This window comes from Pituophis catenifer, unplaced genomic scaffold (assembly GCF_029215685.1).
Source record: "Pituophis catenifer annectens isolate HBS135680 unplaced genomic scaffold, rPitCat1.0.hap2 SCAF_2, whole genome shotgun sequence".
Lineage (NCBI taxonomy): Eukaryota > Metazoa > Chordata > Lepidosauria > Squamata > Colubridae > Pituophis > Pituophis catenifer.
In genome coordinates, this window is record NW_027256882.1 from 210,751,922 (window position 1) to 210,773,492 (window position 21,571).

Sequence of the window (21,571 nt, forward strand, 5' to 3'; positions counted from 1 at the left end):
TTTTTGGGGAGGTCTTATTATTTTGGGGTGCGTGGCACAAGACAGGACTCCTCTTGCCATCTTACCTGATTTCCAGCTCTGTCTCTAATCCTAACCAGACGAAATGGCGGGGACCGGCTGCACCCGCGTTTAAACATTTTCGGGGAGGGCTTATTTTGGCGCATGCGTCAAAATAAGTTCAATTGGGCTTATTATTGGGGAAACAGGGTATGACCAGGTGCCCAAGGTGGTGCCTGCGGTACTTATATTTCTTGAAAAATTTCAATGCTGTCCCTACAGCCCTTTGTGGATGAATATTGTGGCATTTTCTAATGTGATTAAATATAGAAATGGTTCATTACCAAAAGAATACTCATTTATTTTAAAATGAATTACATTTACCTTTAACATAGTTTGAAGTGCCAGCCAGAGCCAGTGAAGGCCCTTATTCTGAAATAGCTTGAATGCAAATATGGTTGATGAAGCAAGAGCTCTTTTAAGAGGACTAGTGTACCTAGCACAAATTCTATGTATTTTCACCTCAGCATTTTCTCTGGGAGGTGTCTTTCACAGGCCTATATTAGAAAGCTTGCAGGGTATTTTCTTCTTTTGAAAAATGTTACTTTTTGACAATTGAACATGGGGCATAAGCACAATTTTTGCCCCTTGAATCAGACAAAAAGGCCTTCATACTTTTATTTAGAATTGCTTCAGGCTCTAACCACGATGTTTAAACCAAGTCACCCAGCCTATAAGCATTTTCACAGATCATTGTACAAAATGACACATGCATGCAAAAGTTTTCAACTTTATATGTATTGCTTTTAATCAGTTTTGTGCCAGTCTAAATTAACAAAAAAGAAAAAAGACATACAGAGGGTAAAGAAAACCAAGGTAAATTTGGACACCTACCCCTAATTGTTACCTTTTATAATAGCAAGCTATGATAGAAGAAGGTTCTTCAGAAATTACCAGCTGACACCATCTCTGCAAGAGCCAAGGGATCTTATGGTTCTTCCTCACAGAAAATACCTTTAATGGCCTTGATGAAGAGACAATTATTAAGTAAATTTTGCCCCATTTTATGATTTTTTTCCAGCCACTGTTGTTAAGTGAATCACTGCAGTTGTTAAGTTAGTAACATGGTTGTAAAGTGAATCTGGCTTCCCCACTGACTTTGCTAGTCAGAAGGTTGCAAAAAGGTGATCCCACATGACCCCGGGACACTGTAACTATCATAAATATGAACTGATGCCAAGCATCCAAATTTTGATCATGTGACCATGGGGATGAGCACTGCAACCATCCTAAGTGTGAAAAAATGGTCATAAGTCACTTTTTTCAGTGCTCTTGTAACTTCTAACTATAAACCACTTAGAGAAGTCTGTAAAGCACTATGAAGTGGTATGTAAGTTTAAGTGCTATTGCTATAGTAGATATTCCATTTTACATGCCGTACATGTATTACAATTTTTTCACTGTGCTTTTCTTCACTTGTTCTTCTAGATACCTTCCAGCAGACCAGATACGTTCTGAGGAACCCAAGGAGCTATCAGATAGAACTTGCTGAGCCTGCTATTAATGGCAAACACACCATGATTTGTGCCCCTACTGGTAAGATCATATTTCTCTGAACTACAGTAACCCATAGAAGTAAGCTTCTTGCTGATTGGAATGGAAAATTATTTTAGACTTCTTTTTTTTTAAAAAAAAGAAGAGCTATAAGATAAATTTCTGAGAAAAAGAAAAAAAAGAAAACTCGTACATTTTTCCCCCTCTTGCTGTGATGGAGATCTGAATGGTTTGCTAGTGTCATCATCAAACCTTGATAATCCCTTTATAGGAATACTAAACAATCCTGGCTCATTTTTTTTGCCAAGCTTAAAGGGATTCTAAGTTTCACTCTTCCATACCATCTGAGCTTGAACATCTCTTTTTTTAAGCTGAAGAATTGTGTTGTATTAAAGAACAGATCATGGTTTTAGTGAAAATGTCTTTGAAAATATGCAAAAAAGATTCCTATACACAATAATATTAAATAGTAAATAATATTTAAATGGTGCGTCACAAAAATCTTCATAGCACAATTTTTAAAGATGGCATTATATTACAACTGAGGGAGCAGGTTAGAAAGGAATATTTAGTTAATATTGCCATGTAAAATAATGACTATGGAGTATGGGTAGTCCTCACTACACAACTGCCTTGTTTAGCAAATACTGAAAGGTAAAACTGCATTAAAAAAAAAAAGCTTTGTGACCATTTACAACCATCACAGTATCCCACAGACATGTGATCACTAATTGTGTGATTTTCAACTGGCTTGCAATAAGCAAATAAAAGCATGTGTCATAGTGATACGTTTTGCTTAACAACTGCAACAATTCAATAACTGTAGGGGAAATAAACCTGTTAGGGTAAGAGATTTTCCGTGTTGGAGTTTCCTGTCCCAGTTGTGATCTCCTACATAAGAGGGACCCTCTGTATGAACTTGCCAGCTTGTAGTTCAAATTTTTAGGCCATTGCTTCCAAATGCGTCCAACCAGCCTTTATTCATTTTTACAGGATCTGGGAAGACTCTTGTGTCTATTATGATATGTCAGCATCATCTCTGCAACAGGCCTGCTGGGCAGACAGGAAAAGTGGTCTTCCTCACTACAAAAGTTCCAGTTTATGAACAACAAAAGAAAGTCTTCTATGAATACTTCAAAAATGAGTATGATCTTAGTCCAGGGGTCCCCAAACTTGGTAGCTTTAAGACTTGTGGACTTCAACTCCCAGAATTCTCCAGCCAGCTATGAATTCTGGGAGTTGAAGTCCACAAGTCTTAAAGCTACCAAGTTTGGGGACCTCTGTCTTAATCTGTCCTGGGCAGATTTCCTGTTGTTTCCTAGTTCTAAAATAATAGCAATAGTGTCTTTTTTAGCCAGTTTTTTAGATTGTTGCTCTAAAGCAGAGTTCCCCAACCTTTTCAGTTTTGCAGACTGGTGGAAGAGGGAGAGAGGAGATGATCTTGCCGATGCAGCAGGTTGGTGTGCCTGTGTGCACAGCTCCATTTGTGTGAACAGCAGGCACACCGCCGTCCACTTGTGCAAATGGAATGCGCTCATGCAGTTGCCTGCAACTTCCATGGCCCAGTTCAGAAAGGTTCAAGGCCTGGTAGTGAGCCATGGCCCAGGGGCTGGGGACCTCTGCTCTATAGAAAGATGGTCTGCCATATCTCAAGGATGAAATTTAGTACCCTTGCTTACTTTGAAACGGGGTTGATAAAAAACATTTAAAAAAAAAATTAAAAAAATCGGATTTTAAAAATATAAATCGGATTTTTAAAATTTAAATTGGATTTTTTGATTTAAATCAGATTTTTTTTGATTTTTATTAAATTTATTTTAATAAAACGCTTTTGAAGTAAAAATCATATTTAAAGATATTTTTCTATTTAAGATACATTACTAATTTAGTTTATTCAGCATGAAATGGAGCTTAGTTATGCATCATCAGGCTGTATATTCTGCAATATTGGGACTGTCGGTGAGTCAACAACAGGTCAGAGGAGGAGCCGCTGCGGGACAGAGATGACAGTTGCTCTTTAAAAATTATGATTTAAATCGAGTTGATTTAAATCAAGCCTTTTTACTAGTGATTTAAATCATAACTTAAATCAAATCCACCCTGCTTTGAAATCAATGTCTGGAACAGCAGTTTGCTTCATAATGTATAAAGTGTGTCGTATATGTGATAAGCACCTATGTTGCAATTTTTATAAAAAAGCTAATTGATCAGATATGACCAATTCCTGAGTAATTATGTGTGTTTGTCTATATACCGTATTTTTCGGAGTATAAGACGCACCAGAGTATAAGACACATCTACCTTTTTTGGTAAGGAAAAGAAGAAAAAGAAATCTGCCTCTCCCTCTGAGCAATTTTGCCTCCTTGCAGCAAACAGACTGCTTTACTTTCATTTTTGTTTTTAGCATAGCTTGATTAGCACAAGGAAAAAAAATCTGCTCCAGCAATTTACCTCTTTGCAGCAAGCAGCAGAGCCCTGCGCAAAACAGCTGAGAGCAAATCAGCTGAGAGTCGGGAGGCCGATCCAATCAACTTGTGCTAATTAGGCTGAAGCTGAAAGGAGCTGTTTTTTTCTTGTTGTTTGCTTGCAAGGAGGTAAATTGCTGGGAGGCAGAGACCAAAGGGTGGGGGCCAGTGGGTGGGTGGGGCTACATTCGGTGTATAAGACGCACCTAAATTTTCACCCCCTTTTAGGGGGAAAAAAGGTGCGTCTTATACTCTGAAAAATATACGGTGTGTATATATATATATATATATATACACCCTCCACCCTCCACCTCTGGGCATGCAGACTCAGCCTCAAGGCACGGTTGGTCCTGACCAAACATGGAGCAACCCGGCAGGGCTGTCTCAAACTGCAACAGATAGGCTTAATGAGAAACAAACCTGGCTGACCATGAGGTCACAGACAAGGCAACAAATCGCAATAACTGATAGGCTAACATCACCCCCCACTGATAAGCAAGCTAGGAGGGAGGAAACAGTAGGAATCAAGCCTCCATCATCCAGCATGACGACAGCAAAAACAACACAGCTGATTACAAGTGGGAGATGGCTGGAAGGGCCTATTACACGCAAGGGCTAAATTGATTAATGGCATATAATGCAGAGATTTCTTTAATGGTAATTTAATATTCTGACAATGTCAGCAGATGGCTGACGAAAGCTTAGTAAAATAAAATTTTAATTCTTTTAAAATTTTAAAATCTTAAAGTTCCGGAGTTCGCAGTATGTCTGCTTCTTCTTTTACTAATATACCTGGAACTCGTATTTTTAAAATAGTTTGTAATATATATATTCTCTAATTTTGCAGTTTTAGATCGAAGGCTTAAACTGGGTTGATGATATTCTGAGAAGTATCTGTCTCTTTTCTTCCAGCTACAACATTGCAGGCATCTGTGGGGAAAATGCTTTTTTGACTCCTGCAGACATAGTTATTGAACAGAATGATATTATTGTCATGACGCCCCAGACTCTTTTGAACTCTCTGAATAATGGGACAATTCGTTCTCTTTCAATATTCACATTGATGATATTCGATGAGTGCCACAACACTACGGGGAATAACCCGTACAATATGTTAATGTCCAAGTACTTGGACCTTAAACTAAAGCAAGGTGCACGCTCGTTGCCTCAGGTAAGATAATACGGGGAGCTTTCTCATGTTGGTAAAAGAAATATGTCGTTGTTAGTAAATTGTGTATCCTCTTCTAATATATGAAGACAATATGAAAAACGTTGAACTTCTCAAAAAGATAGCATGCACATCTGTACTCCAGGAGACATTTAGTCTGACAATATTGTGGCAGAGATCCACTTTGTCTCCCACTCTATTCTTAAATAACATACCGTATTTTTCGAACTATAAGACGCACTGGACTATAAGATGCACCTAAATTTACAGGAGGAAAACAAGAAAAAAAATATTTTTTGGCCTTTGCATGTCGCTTTTTCACCCTCCCCGACCCCCAGAAGCACTCTGCAGTGCTTTGCATGGCCCATTTTCTGGGGGACGGAGAGGGTGAAAACATGACCCTTGGGAGGGTTAAAACGCCTGAATTTAGTCTATAAGACGCACCTACATTTTCACCCACTTTTAGGGAGAAAAGGTGCATTTTATACTCTGAAAAATACGGTAATCATTTGAGCTTCACTTTGGGAAAAAAAAATCTGACTTTGGTAAATTTTAATCCATGAACAAAAAGAATGCAGTTACGTGTTCAATTAAGTAATGCATATTGTGCCAAACACATGGAAAGACATTTTGAAAAAGTACTTGCTTAGCTATTTTAAATAAGGAGACTTTTAGGAAGAAACCACAACAACAGTGTAATTCCAGTATCATAAACACAGTCAATACACTCAAGAGCCAAACTTGGCCTTCAAAATGTGTCTGCAATTGATCTGTTCATCATTCTGCTTCCAAGACTTGAGCCTTATTTTCTAAAATATATTATTGCTGATATACTTGTTAGAACAGGAAATAGCAACTTAATATTAAGCAAATGATAAGCCATAAGCAAAGCTAAGCAAATTGCATTGCTTCAAAAATATTGCTGAACTTTAATTCCATAACTTAATTAATGATCAAAGGCACTGGAAGTTGTAATTTGACAACATGTGGAGGATTAATTGTCCACCCCTAGAATAAATATTCAAGAAATATTGTTAGAAATTTTTCTTTTTAAATTTTTTTTAAAATTTTTGAATATACATCAATATCAATACATGAACAGTGAGGCATCTGGGTATCATTCATTTGAATACAAATAGTAGTGATAGTATTAATATTTGTTACTTAGATCATACTTATGTAATTGTAATGTTATACATATTTGTGTTAAAATATAGGCCTTCATTATTTAGTTGTTCAGCATTTTAGTCCCCCATTCGAATGACAATAACAATATTAAAACATACATAATGCCACCATCTTTAAACATCTAATCTTTACATCTAGCTATTACTTTTAGTATATTATATAAAAATATGTATAATAATATTCCCTCTATTTCTTGTTTCTGCCTCTGTTCTAGCTCCTAGTAAAGTCAATCTTGTGTTACAAAATATTTCCTCTATCCATCATCTCTTGCCTGTTTTAATATTTCAATTCTTATTCATTTTTTGACTTGCCTCCCAAATTCCTCCCTTGGGTCTTCATCTCTACATCTATCCTGTTTAACCTAAGTATTTCTTCCATCTCTTACTATCTTTTTGCTGCCAAGCCTCCAGAGGATCTGGATTAGATGTCTTCCGTGTTCTCACCATTAGAGCTCCAGTAGTCATGGAGTAGATAAGTATAGAGCAGTAGATAGCACAGCAGTCCTCCAGGTGTTATTTCCACTTTCGCCTCTGTCTTATCAGTATTTTCCCCAGGGTTATAGGAGTATAATGTCTATTCCATTCACCAGTACATGGCGCCTTCAGCTTAACTTCAACATTGCACAAATTCTAACAGGTTCCGTTTGTGTTTATTCAAACAAATAATCAAAATTCTGACAAGTAATTCCAGAATTTTAAAATGCCTTATTGCCAATAAAAATTAGAGATCCAATCTTTGTAAGTTTTTAAAGGTTTTGCGGTCTCTTCTTAAAATCTTTTCTTTCAGGTCTGTGATTTGTCTCGCTGTAATTGTTCGCCTGTTCACCCACACTGCTCCAGCACATTCTTTGTTTCTTCGGCTGCCCCAGCTTCATGGCAGCCATAATAGCTGTCTCTCCTCTTCGTCGGATGAGAGGGAATTAGCCCTGGGTCAAGCAGGGGAGCCGCCACTCTCTGCAACCTGCAGGGCACCCCTCGACTCTTTCTCACCCCTACAGGATGACTTTAGCACCTTATGGGGCCCTCCAGCGAAGGGATTCGGTGCAAGTTCACAGAGTCCCGCTCTTTGTGTCCGATAGCGCCACGACATTAACTGGAAGAAATTTTTCTAACAATTAGAAATATTGTTGTTACACACCTTTGAATTGTACCTGACTCTGGATGGCTACATGGATAAAAATCTGATAATTTCTGGGATTAGAAACTGATGATTCGATCCACGAGTAGCATCTAACAGTGTTTTGCTATTTATTTATTTATTTATTTATTTTTTTAATTTGATTTATATGCCGCCCTTCTCCGGAGACTCAGGGCGGCTTACAATGCGTTAAGCAATAGCCTTCATTCTTTTGTATATTTTATACAAAGTCAGCTTATTGCCCCCACAAACTGGGTCCTCATTTCACCTACCTTAGAAAGGATGGAAGGCTGAGTCAACCTTGAGCCTTGGAGAGATTCGAACCAGCAGAAATTGCAGGCAGCTGTGTTAATGACAGGGTGCACTAAACCACTGTACTATCAAGGCTCATTTCTTATCCTAGAAATGTATTCCCCTTTTAAATAAATGAAAATAAATGCAATGGTATGTTCTGTAGATTGGATGCTGGGAATGGCAAGGGGAGGAAGAATTTCAGAAAAGAATATTACTGGGAAAGGAGAAAGTGTGAGAAAGAAACTCAAAATCATCTTGATTTTTAGAGAAAAGTCTGGCAGGCTTTCAAGATTCTGTTATAATACCTCAACAACAATAAAAAGCATTCTTGAAACTCCAACCATTCGTCTTTATTGACCTGGCCTATTTCAAATGACTGACAGTAAGATTTAGAACATAGAATAATAGAGTTGGAAGGGTCCAACCCCCTGCTTGATCATGAGACCCTACACAAGGGCTGTCAAACTTCCGGCCCATTGGCCGGGTGGGTTGTGCGCTGTCCACGCCCACACCAGGTTTAGTGAAGGGGGAAAAAAAGTCCCAATACGTTATGTGACAACGTGAGTTTGACACCCCTGCCCTACACCATTTCAGACAAATGGCTGTCTAGTCTCTTTGAAAGCCTCCAGTAATGGAGCACCCAAAATGTTTCGAGGCAAGGTTGATTTGGAATTGTTTTTAATGAGAAACAAGATAGAAAGTAACAAAAATATACATCTTCTAAAACTTAATTTCTAAATGCCATGATGGAGTATTTTTATGTAAAGAATCTAAGATATTAATTTAAATTGTAATTACTGTATTTAATACTAGTACTGGTATTTCTTTGAATAAAATTAAGAGGTCATTTCTGATTTCAGTTGATCTCTACCAGGAAAAGCTATAAGTGGCCAGTGAAAATAGAAAATAATGAAATAACATTGCCTTTTTTTTTCTTGTTGTTCTTTCTTTTCATGTTTTACTGTCTTAATTGATGGGTGGTACTACTGCTTTAAAGTGAATGTGAATGTATTTTAATTATTCAGATTGTAGGATTGACCGCTTCCCCTGGCATTGGCAATGCCAAAAACGTAGGTGAGGCCATAGACTACATCTGCAAGATTTGTGCTTCACTCAATATTGAAGTGATCTCAACAGTCAAAAAGAACGTAAAGGACCTAGAAGAAATTGTTCATAAACCTGAAAAAAGTGAGCCTGCATTCTAATTCTCTCTTTTGGAATACAAGTAGTCATTTTTTTAAAAAAAGTACATGTAGTTCTTCAGTTTAATGACCTTACTTGGGACTGGAAACTCAGTTGTTAAGCAAAAGGGTCATTAAGTGAGACAACCACATGACTGCTTCAGTGAGGCCTGTAATCGCAGCACCGCTGGTTGCAGTTAATAAGTGATATCCTAGGTCATTAAGCAGAAGGATTCTCAGATAAGGAGATTTGATGGAGGGGAACCCTTCAGGTTGCAGAAACAGAGCTAAAATCCTGAAGATTTTAAAACCTTAATGCTTTTAGCTCCTTTTCTGGAGCCCAACAGAAAATGGAAAGGAGGAGAAATTCATTGCAAGCTGCAAATCTCATCTTTGTGGGGGCAGAGCTGAGATTATCCCCCAGTAGGCAGGCAGCTCCCAGAGATGAGAGGGAGTCCCCTCAGCTTGTAATATTCCCTGCCAGCTTCCCCACTGACTTTCTGGGGAAGCCAGCGGAGAAGATTGCAAATGACAATCCCAGGATTGCAAGGCGCTTAACAACTGGTCATAAGTGTGAACAGGTTGCCAGGCCACCCAAGTCAAGATCATATGACCGTGGAAGAGGCAAACAAATTTATAAGGGCTGGGAGTGTTTATTGGTCATAAAGAACCCTTTCAAGGTCATCATAACTTTGACCTGTCATGACCACTTTTAACTTTGAAATCCCTTACAATGCAATTATGCTGGAATTTTTATGCTGCCTCCCTCCAGTGCCTCCACCCCTCCAAATTAAGAGGAGATATATGTGAATAGGAATAGGCAGGTATGGGGCTGCATTTTGTTCTCATCGTGGCTAAATGGTTGCCTCCAAGAAAAGCACAAACAGTCACATACACGAATCTTGTTCCTCAGAAATTTACGCTACGAAACTTTTTTTGTGTAATGAAGGAAATACTTTAACATCGCACAACCGTATTTGTCTCACGTTTCTCTCTGCTGCAAATAGGTGTGAGGAATGCCCATGAAATCTGGTGTCAATCTACCTGTAGTTCAGATTGGATTGCTTTCCAGACACTTTCATTTCATAGTTCTGTTGAGACTTGATATTGGGATGAACAGCCATAGAACCCATCTGTCAGTGAGATGAACCCATAATTGGATAACCCATTCTGAAGAGTCATAGTGGATGTACTATATCAGAGATCCCCAACCCCTGGACCATGGCCCACTAGTGGGCCTTGAAACTCTTGGAACTGGGCTGCAAAAATGGCGGGCAGGCACATGCATGCTCCATTTGCAGGAGCGGCGAATGCTTGTGCCCGCCGCTTGTGCAAATGGAGCTATGTGTGTGCCCTTCGTGCTTCAAACGGTCACTAAATGAACTGTTGTAAGTCTAGGACTACCTATCTTCCATGCATCTGATGAAGTGGACTCTACCTTATGAAAACGTATGCAAGAATAAGTTATAATCTAAAGTGCTTCCAAGTTTCATTCGGTTTTGTTTGTTCAGCAGAACTAGGCTAGCTACACCTCTAGAGCATCTGCCTTTTGAAAAACAAACATATTGAGTCTCATGTTGTTGTGTCAGGTAACAACCGCTGCAATATACTTGGTGGCTAGTATATTGGGATTATAGATGTATCTCCGAAGGACAAAAGTATTTAAAAAGGTAACATAATAAATTAGTTCCCCACATTCTAAGAAATCTTTAATCTTTTCTTGAACAAAAGACCTGCAATAATTTTAGAATAATTAAATAATAACACACTAAGAATGGCAGTTTCTTTTTTCTTTTTCTTTTTTTACTGCAGTTATTAGACTCGTTGGGTCTCGACCACAAAATCGCTTTGTAGATATTGTATCTCAGATGATGTCGAAAGCAGAGGCTCTAGCAAGACAATTTTATCCTATTGGTAAGACAATTGAGATTGCTTGGTGATGTCAGTTATATGCTCCATTGAAGTAACATAGTTTTGTAAACTCATCACTTTTTCCTACGACCTGACCAAAAGCTGTCTCTTTCTAAGAGCATTATTTTTAAAATAAGATGTGTATATACATGTACATATAGATACACACACATACATTACATAAATACATTAATCATTACATAATACAATTCACACCATTCATCCCAAAAATTATAATTCAGTTCACTATACGATGTAGCTCTGTAATAAAATAGACTTTGTATACATAATATATTCCACAGTGCATAATACAGCTGCATTTTCACTTCAAAATAGTATAAACTGCACATTGAAGTATACTGTGTTATACAATTCACATTAAGAGGATTGTGGTGGTGCAGTGGTTAGAATGCAGTATTGCAGGATAATTCTGCCAACTGCCAGCAGTTTGATTCTGACCTGCTCAAGGTTGACTCAGCCTTCCATTCTTCTAAGATCGGTAGAATGAAGACTCAGATTTCTGGGGACAATATGCTGATTCTGTAAACCACTTAGAGAGGGCTGTAAAGCACAATGAAGTGATATATAAGTGTTAAGTGCTATTGTTATGCTGTACAATTCACATTACTGCTCAGAATATTAAATATAGTACATAAAACACAGTACTAAGCAATACAAACTTACCTAACACAAGACATAATGTCACATACTGCGCCATAATCCTAAAGAGAACTCAAAACACATATTCTCTCTCTCCCTCTCTCCCTCTTTCTCTCTCTCACACATCTGTCTCTTATCTCTCTATCACTATCCATCTATCCATCCATCATCTATTATTTCTCTATTATCTATCTTTTAATCTATCATGTTTATGTTTCCATCCAATTTAGACTATCATACAGTGTGGACAGTGCAGTATTTATTTTACTTATTTATGTGGCTCACCCCTCTGACCAGTGGTGGGATTCAAATAATTTAACAACCGATTCTCTGCCCTAATGGTTTCTTCCAACAACCAGTTCACCAAACTGCTCAGAAAGTTAACAACCTGTTCTCCTGAAGCGGTTCGAACTGGCTGAATCCCACCACTGCCTCTGACACAGGTAATTCTGGGAATAGAATAGAATAGAATAATTTTATTTCTATACCGCCCTTCTCCCGAAGGACTCAGGGCGGTGTACAGCCTATTAAAAACACAAGACAACATCAGTTAAAGTAGTTTAAAATTATTAAATGAATTCGGCTAAATTTAAAACCCCAGGAATTTAAAACCCAATTTAAAATTGTTATGTTGATAGCCCGGCCTGGCGGAACAACAGGGTCTTGAGTGCATAACGAAATACCCGGAGGTCAGAGATCTTACGTATTTCCGGGGGCAGTTCATTCCACAGGGCTGGGGCTCCCACAGAGAAGGCCCTCCCCCTGGGTGTCGCCAGCCGACATAACTTGGCCGATGGCACCCTGAGGAGACCCTCTCTGTGGGAGCGAACTGGCCGGTGGGAGGCTATTGGTGGCAGAAGTCGGTCTCGAAGGTACTCGGGTCCTATGCCATGGAGCGCTTTAAAGGTGGTGACCAGCACCTTGAATTGCACCCGGAAGACCACTGGGAGCCAGTGCAGCTTGCGCAGGAGGGGTGTCACGTGGGCACAACGGGAGGCATACAAGCATTAAAAATACACAAGTACAACTCCTGTTCCCAAGGGTGAACAATACCATTCACCAAAAATCCACATAGATTACAGCAGTTCTTGCCTAACCTGATCCAAAAGCCCAAGAAAACAACCAGGCCTTTGGTGGGGACCATCTGAATCTCTAGCAGATGCTGTTCTCCAGTGAGCAGGAGACTTAAGATTTTCTCAGACACCTTAAGATGGAATCTAACACAATGGAGTAGAAATAAGTGACTAATAATGGGAGGGAATATTAAATTACACAAAGCTCAAAATGACATGATGGTACCACACAATACTCTTATGTGCAATCTAATGTATACAGCATTTAATTATTTCTGTAACAAATATGCATGGGTGGAAAAGGAGAATAAAAACCATTATCAGTTTAAAGAAAAAAAGACAAAATCAAGCCCCCCCCATAAAAAAAAAATCTCATAAATCATAGACAACCACACCAGAGTGCCATTAACATCCGTGTCTTCACCACCTTGTCAAAGGCCAGCATGCAGTGATAAAGACCATATGTTCTAGCCTGGCATAGAACAATACAATATATAGTACTGTAGGTTACAACATGCCTTGAATCAGAACGTGAATAAAGAGTTATCTCTGCTTTTCATTGTAGGCCTTCAGTACGTTTTTTTTTAAAAAAATCTTTCCTTCTCCATTAGATGACTTGTCTGTGATGAAGAACCAATGTTATGGGACCCAAAAATATGAGCAGTGGATCGTCGACGTGCAGAAAAAAGGTGTGGTGTTACAGTTACCAAATAAGGAAGACGAGAGCCGAGTCTGCAGAGCTCTTTTTATTTGCACGGAGCACCTCCGGGTGGGTAACTTCCATCTTGGGAAGCAACCATTTCTCTTGCCTTGTTGCTTTATTGCAGGGGTGTCAAACTTATGGGCTGCATGCGTCACATGCTGATTTAGTGAAAGGGGAAAAAGTGATATGTGACGACAACATGACGCCGTGAGTTTGACACCCCTGCTCTATTGCCCTTGAGCTGTGTTTCTCCTGTCTTGTTTCCTAATGTTTGGCATTACTTTAGTCAACAGTGTATTAAGAGTAACTTGGTTTAAGTGTTTTTCCGGTGAGACCAGTCTATTGGTGCAATCTGGTCTACCCAAATATGGAACAGAGCACTGCTTCGGCTTTCGGCTTTCAGTCCCAATCCAGGAGCTTTCGCAGGTTTCCATGACAAGCTACTGTATTTTTCGGAGTATAAGATGCTCCAGACTATAAGACGCACCTACCTTTTTTTGGGGAGGAAAACAAGAAAAAAAAATCTGCCTCTGCCTCCCAGCAATTTGCCTCCTTGCAGCAAACAGCAAACAGCCTGTTTCAGTTCAGTACAAACTAATTAGCACAAGCAGCTGATTGTCAGTTGGATCGGCCTCCCAACGATCAGCTGTTTCAGGCTGCTGGGATTGCCATAGCCTATTGCCACCTCCACACACCCCATTTTCCGCCCATTCTGGGCGGCGGGGATTGGAATAGGCACGCAGAGGCCAAAAATGGGGTGCACGGAGGTGGCAATAGGCAATGGCAATCCCTGCAGTCTGAAACAGCTGATGGTCGCAGGCCAATTCAACCGACATCAGCTGCTTGTGCTAATCAGGCTGTGTTGAAATTGAAACTTGCTGTTTGCTGCAAGGAGGCAAATTGCTGGGAGGCAGAGGCCAAAGGGTGGGGGCTGGCAGGTGGGCGGGGCTACATTCTATGTATAAGACAGCATCCAAATTTTCACCCTCTTTTAGGGGGGGAAAAGTACGTCTTATACTCTGAAAAATATGGTATTTTGTGTTAAATTTAAATTTATGAGTATAATTCTCATCAGCTAGCCATACCCTTCTGGAATTCGAACCCGAGCCACCTGCATATTAGGCAAATGTATTAACCTCTAGGCTACAGGATCTCTTCATTTTGTCGGCTATACCAGGCTGTACTCAGTGGAAAGTACAACCTGCGCCACCAAGGAGCCTTGGTGGCGCAGCAGACTGAACTGCTGTTAAAGTAGCACTTAGCTGCCAGCTGCCTGCAATTACTGCGAGTTCAGTTCTCACAAGGCTCAAGGTTGATTCAGCCTTCCATCCTTTCAAGGTAGGTAAAATGAGGACCCGGTTTGTGGGGGCAATAAGCTGACTTTGTATAAAATAGAACACCGCTCAGGGGGGCCCAAAAAGCCCTATTAAACTGGTATATACAAAAGTATGAAGGCTATTGCTTAATGCATTGTAAGCTGCCCTGAGTCTCCGGAGAAGGGCGGCATGTAAATCGAACTAATAAAATAAATAAATAATAAAATAAATAATAAAAACACTTAATCTCTCCTGTGGTACAGTTGACAAAGTGAGGAGAGCCCATGGCCTAGAGGTTAATACATCTGCCTAATATTCAGGTGGCCCAGGTTCGAATCCCAGAAGGGTATATGGCTAGCTGATTAGAGCTAAACAGCTTGAAATAGCTACACTTGTCTCCCTTTATTTCTTTGTCGGTAAATTTAAGTTTAATAGTACCTTGGTTTGTTACAAGTGTCAGATGACTGCACCAAGCACCAGTACATGTAACTCATCCTGCTCAAAATGATTGTGTTGCATTCTGGGTTGTTTTGCTTACTATCAGGTACGGGTAGTCCTCAGTTTACGACCACAATTGAGCCCAAAATTTATGTTGCTAAGTGAGAAATTTGTTTAGTGAATTTTTGCCCCATTTTATGACTTTTCTTGCCACATTTGTTAAGTGAATGACTGCAGTTGTTAAATCAGTAACGCGGTTGTTAAATGAATCTGGCTTCCCCATGGACTTTGCTTGTTCAGAAGGTCGCAAGAGGGGATCGCCTGACCCCCATGACACTGCAACCAACATAAATGTGGGTCAGTTGTCAAGCATCCAAATGTAAGTCATGTGACCATGGAGATGCTGCAAGGGTCATAAGTGTGAAAAATGGTCCCAAGTCCCTTTTTTCAGTGCCATTTTAACTTCAAATGGTCACTAAGTGAACTGTCATAAGTGAAAGACTACCTATAGTCTTTCCTCAAAATGTTTAAAACTTTGAGGAAAAGTTTTACCTCAAAATGTTTAAAAAAAAAAACTTTGCTGAAAAAGGGCAATTCCAGTCTAGTGAATTGGAAGGGTCTCTCCTTTGAAATGCTGCATTTGGAGTTCAAATCAGTTGCTGTAGGTTTGAATGAGGCTGCTTTGAACTTTCAGAATGTGTCTCAGATGTGAAAGGTGATTCAAGCAAGTCATTGAATTCGAAATGATTCAACTTTGAAATAGGTCACATCACTACAAGTAGTCCTCGGGTTACAATAGCAATTGGGACCAGGTCATAAAGAGTGATGTCACAGGACTGTGTGGCTTAGCTATTTCCAGTAGTCCCTATGGCCGTCATTAAATGAAGACCTCATGTGATTGTAAGGGCTTCCCTTCCCTTTCCCCTCCTGAGTGTTGTTTGCTGCCATGCTTTCAGAATGACCTTTTCATGGTATAAAAATAATGTAAATAATATTTTTTAATCACAGAAATACAATGATGCCTTAATCATCAATGAAGATGCCCGAACCAAAGATGCTTTGGTTTATCTGAAGGATTATTTTGAGGATATCAACAATAGCAACTTTGATGATATTGAACATCAGCTGGCTTCAAATTTTGAAGGTGCTTTATATGTATTTTAAAAAGGCCCTACATTCATATTGCTTTGATAGGTCAAACTTCTGTCTATTCCAACAGAGAAGCTTGACTTTCAAAATGTATTAGAAGCAATAAAGAATATAACTGTCCTGTCTTCCAGTAATACTTCAATCCTCAAACAATATTTATCAACTCTTTCTCTTTCTCTTTCTCTTTCTCTTTCTCTTTCTCTTTCTCTTTCTCTTTCTCTTTCTCTTTCTCTTTCTCTTTCTCTCTCTCTCTCTCTCTCTCTCTCTCTCTCTCTCTCTCTCTCTCATCTATCTATCATCTATCCTCTCCCTTTTTATCCTCTCCCTTTCTATCTATATATCTGTCTCTCTCTCTCCTTTTTAACTGCCCATTTCCCTAACAGAGGGACTCTTAAGTAAACAAAAGAGCAAATCAGAGATCTAAATCTTGTAGTAGCATACTTGATGGATCTGTAAAGTGAACTTAAGTTTATTTTTATTTCTGTGGAAGGTATATGCAAGAAGGGTTTAAGGTATTGGCAGATCCCAATGAAATGCAATTGTACATGTTGAAAATAAGGGGCTGGTTTTGAAAAAAAAAAAGGAAATTGTGTTGGCTGCCTAATTTTATCATTTTCAAGTGCAGGTTCCTATGGTTGATTGTTGATATATTACCAGTTACCATATTTTTCGGAGTATAAGATGCACCTTTTTCCCCCCTAAAAGGGGGTGAAAATTTAGGTGTGTCTTATACACCGAATGTAGCCCCGCCCACCTACTGGCCCCCACCCTTTGGGCTCTGTTTTCCAGCAGTTTATCTCCTTGCAGCAAGCAGCAAGAAGAAACAGCTCGTTTCAGCTTCAGCACAGCCTAATTAGCACAAGTTGATTGTTGGCCTCCGATGGACCTCTGCTGCTTGCTGCAAGGAGGTAAATTGCTGGAAGCAGATTTTTTTTTCTTGTGCTAATCAAGCTATGCTGAAAACAAAAATGAAAATAAAGCAGGCTATTTGCTGTTTGCTGCAAGGAGGCAAAATTGCTGGGAGGCAGAGGCAGATTTCTTTTTCTTGTTTTCCTCACCAAAAAAGGTAGGTGTGTCTTATAGTCTGGAGCGTTTTATACTCCAAAAATATGGTAGTTCCCTGTATTATAGAAAACTAGAATGGCATGGAAAAGGCTACTGTAGCTTTGCAGTAATAACTTACAATTTTTTAATTATTAAGTGGGTATTAAGTGATCATACTTGTCTCACTGAGAATTAGGTCAAAACATAGAACAGACCAGTGCTCAGGAAGAAAGAGAGGGAGGGAGGGAGAGGGAGGGTGGGTGGGAGAGAGAGGGAACTGATAAAACTTTATCATAAACCAGTTCCAAGAATTAAAAAAAAAAAAAACCCTGATCCATACTGCCCTGGGTGAAAGGTGAAATGCAAAATTATTGTGGATGATTTTTGAATCCTTTAGAAATGCAGCTAACTACCTATACAAACAAGTACAATAAAATGTAATTATTTATCTATATGGTGTTAGGTTATAGTTTTGTAGGGAAGGTGTTCCTTTCCTTATCCATCCTTAGATAATTGCATTTTTTCCTCCTAGTTAATTTGCTAGAACTCACTGCTGCTTCCGAGGATGAATCGAATGAAAACTCAAAATTGGAAGATATTACAGAGATTTTGGGAGAGGCATATCATGTCAACCCTGAGACGCGCACTATTCTCTTTGTGAAGACAAGAGCACTGCTGGCAGTAAGAAACTCTTCCAATATGGAGCAAGTGGGATTTCCCCCGACCCTGTTTTCTGCTATGTGTGGCTTAGCATTTAAGATCAGTTTACCTGTGTTTTGAGATGGGTGGAGAATTTCCCCTGGAATGGGAGCACAATGCACTCTTCTAACTAGCTGGTGAGCTGCTGAAGGCCTTCTGCTCACCTGGTAGCATCATAAGAATGGGTAGGGTCAATTTTGGCATTCCCCCTCCTTGTTTTTGCTGTTACGGTGTTGGTGATGAAAAAGAAATTACAGGTAAGTCCTCAGAACAGAAACTGGGAGTGGAATGTGCTTATTATTATTATTAAAATGTAAGTGTAAAGATATTTCCAAAGGTTCTGTGATTATGTACAAAGGGCTACGCACAATCATGCCAGCCAAATGTGCCAATTGAAACTTGGATCCCTATTGTCACAAATTAATTTTACAGGCATTGAAGAATTGGATAGAAGAAACACCTGAACTTACACATCTGAAGCCACAGGCACTGATAGGACGTGGGAAAAGAAACCACTGTACAGGTGAGGCAACTTGGATGGACTGTATAGGTTGGGGATGGTACTCAACGTATGGCCACAAGTGGAACCAGAATTTCTATTACTAATCAAGGTGATTGTTAAGTGAGTCATGTCTGATTTGACAACTCTTTTTGCCATGCCTGGTAAGCGAATCATGGCAGTCATTAAATGAAACCAACTTCTCCAGTGCTTTAGCTTCTAGGACAGTCCCAAATAGTGATCACATGATCCTGGACACTGTAACCATCATAAATGCATGCTGGTTGTCAAGCATCTGAATTTTGATCACGTGATCATGGGGATCATGTGATAGTTGTAAGTGCAAGGACCAGTCATAAGTCACTGTCTTCAATATTGTTGTAACTTCAGATGGTCACAAAACAAATGGTAAATTGAGGGTTACCGGTAGTGAAACTCACGATAACTAAAATGTGAAACTATATTTCAATATGAAATAAAAGTTTCCTAAACAGAAATTATCCAAGATCTTCTATATAAGTATATCACGTGAGTTAGTTCATAAGAAACCAAAGTTTTTGAGATCTATTAATTTAATGCATTCTTTATATACATTTTCAGCTTTTAGCAATTATTTGAATTTCAGAGAAACTATTAAAACAATTTTTTCCCCATTGCCTCTCTCAAAATATATAAAGGCCAAGACGACCTTAATTGGATCCTTAGTTGCTACTCCCTTTTATGGATAAAGAAACATATCTAAGATTGGGTTCATTATGCACAAAGTAGTACATCATAGGTTGTTAAGTGAATCTGGCTCCCCCATTGACTTTGCTTGTTAGAAGGTCACCAAAGGTGATCACATGACTTCAAGATACTGCAACCCTCATAAATATGCCAATTGTTAGGCATCCAGATTTTGATCATAGGACCATGTGGATCCTGGAATGGTCAGAATAGAATAGAATAGAATAGAATAGAATAGAATAGAATAGAATAGAATAGAATAGAATAGAATAGAATAGAATAGAATAGAATAGAATTCTTTTATTGGCCAAGTGTGATTGGACAAGGAATTTGTCTTGGTGCATACGCTCTCGGAGTACATAAAAGAAAAGATGCATTCATCAAGAATCAGAAGGTACAACACTTAATGATAGTTATAGGGAAACAGTCAATATAAATCTTAAGGATACCAGCAACAAGGTTACAGTCATACAGTCATAAGTGGGAGGAGATGGGTGATGGGAATGATGAGAAGATTAATAGTAGTGCAGACTTAGTAAATAGTTTGACAGTGTTGAGGGAATTATTTGTTTAGCAGAGTGATGGCGTTCAAGAAAAAACTGTCCTTGTGTTTAGTTGCAGTGCTCTATAACGTCGTTTTGAGGGTAGGAGTTGAAACAGTTTATGTCCAGGATGCGAGGGGTCTGTAAAGTGTGAAAAAGGGCCATAGGTGGCTTTTTACAGTGCTGCTGTAACTTTGAACAGTCACTAAATGATCTGTTGTAAATCAAGGACCATCTGTATTGTGCAATAGTGACTTCTGCCCTTCAGAATATTGTGCTCGGTTTCTTTTAGAACCAAATGAATAAATTGCAGTCTAAAGATTGGTTAGAACTAACCTGTTTGTTTTTTTTCCTGGAAGTATTGAGAAGTCAGGGTTTATTCATGTCACACAGCCTGACCTTTCCTGGCGGTTTCCAATAAACATGGTTCCCACTGTCTGGCGTGAAAGACCAGGTCCAGACATGAAGGTTCAATTAAACTGATTTATTGGTGGGCACTTGCTTAGAGTTAGATAAGTATCAACAGTACTCAAAGGGGGTTGGACTTTGTTCTCTTGTGGCTACATAGGGATTCTCGGCCGATCCCCCTTTTCACTCTGCCCTCACGTTTTGCCATTCCTTCTCCTACACCACACTTTCAAGCATCGCCCTGCAACTTCATTAAGAACTTGAAACCTGTCCATGGTGTTGTATTTTGTGAAGCAGAGATTCTTACCAAGGCTGGATTCTTTTATTACTCTGTACTATTTCTTGATCACCCTCCGCAGACCTATGATAAGGGCAATATTTGTATGGTTGATCCTCTGGTTTCTCCTTCATCATCTCTCTCTTAGGCATGACCCTCCCAAATCAGAAAGGGACTTTGGATGCCTTCAAAACCCATGGGGACAGCAAGCTGCTAATAGCAACTTCAGTTGCTGACGAAGGGATTGATATTGCTCAGTGCAACTTGGTCCTGCTATATGAATATGTAGGCAACGTCATCAAAATGATACAAGTCAGAGGTAGGTTGGCGAAATTATTCTGAATGTAGACGTTTTAATTACAGGTAGTCCTCAACCACAACTGAGCCCAAAATCTCTGTTGCTAAGGGAGACATTTGTTAAGTGAGTTTTGCCCCATTTTACGACCTTTCTTGCCACAGTTGCTAAGTGAATCATTGAAGGTGTTAAGTTAGTAACTTGGTTGTTAAGTGAATCTGGCTTCCCTGTTGGCTTTGTTGGTCAGAAGATTGCAAGAAGTGATGACATGACCCCGGGACATTGCAACCATCATAAATTTGAACCAGATTGCCCACCTTCTGGATTTTGATCACATGACCATGGGGATGCTGCAAAAGTTGTAACTGTGAAAAACAGTCACTTTATTCTGTGCCGTTGTAACTATGAACAGTCACTAAATGAACTGTTGTAAATCGAGGATTACCTGTATATAAACTGAAGGTCATGCGTATCCACCCTAGGATGAGATACTATCAGATACATAGTGATTCAGCAAACAATACCTTATTTAGGCTTATTATGCAAACACATAATAGTCATAATTAGCAAAAAGTGCTTTTGATATTGGAGGCATTATGTAATGCTTGGAAACATTGTTGCACTTCTCCAATCCAATTTCAGGTAGTCCTCAGTTAATGACCATAAGTGGGAGCAGCCTCTTCATCATTAAGCAATGTCATAAAGCAAAAAATCATGACTGTGCTAACATTCAGCAGCAATTTGGGCAATACTGGTTTCTGTCATTAAGAGTGATGTCATCTGATTATGATTTGTGGTGCGAAGCCAGCTCGGCGTGGCACACATTAGGAAGCCTGCAAGTGTTTTC

At 39.3% G+C, this 21,571-nt stretch overlaps 1 protein-coding gene across 1 annotated transcript in view; it reads left to right on the forward strand.

The window, feature by feature from the left end:
- Window positions 1-21,571, forward strand: part of RIGI (RNA sensor RIG-I) — a 36,825-nt gene that overhangs the window by 9,143 nt on the left and 6,111 nt on the right. Inside the window, exons 6-15 of the mRNA XM_070935507.1 lie at window positions 1,486-1,593; window positions 2,545-2,695; window positions 4,929-5,187; window positions 8,829-8,991; window positions 10,797-10,898; window positions 13,240-13,397; window positions 16,094-16,229; window positions 17,811-17,959; window positions 18,410-18,500; window positions 20,578-20,748. Of these exons, the coding sequence (XP_070791608.1) occupies window positions 1,486-1,593; window positions 2,545-2,695; window positions 4,929-5,187; window positions 8,829-8,991; window positions 10,797-10,898; window positions 13,240-13,397; window positions 16,094-16,229; window positions 17,811-17,959; window positions 18,410-18,500; window positions 20,578-20,748 (1,488 nt within the window). The remainder of the gene's footprint in view (window positions 1-1,485; window positions 1,594-2,544; window positions 2,696-4,928; window positions 5,188-8,828; window positions 8,992-10,796; window positions 10,899-13,239; window positions 13,398-16,093; window positions 16,230-17,810; window positions 17,960-18,409; window positions 18,501-20,577; window positions 20,749-21,571) is intronic.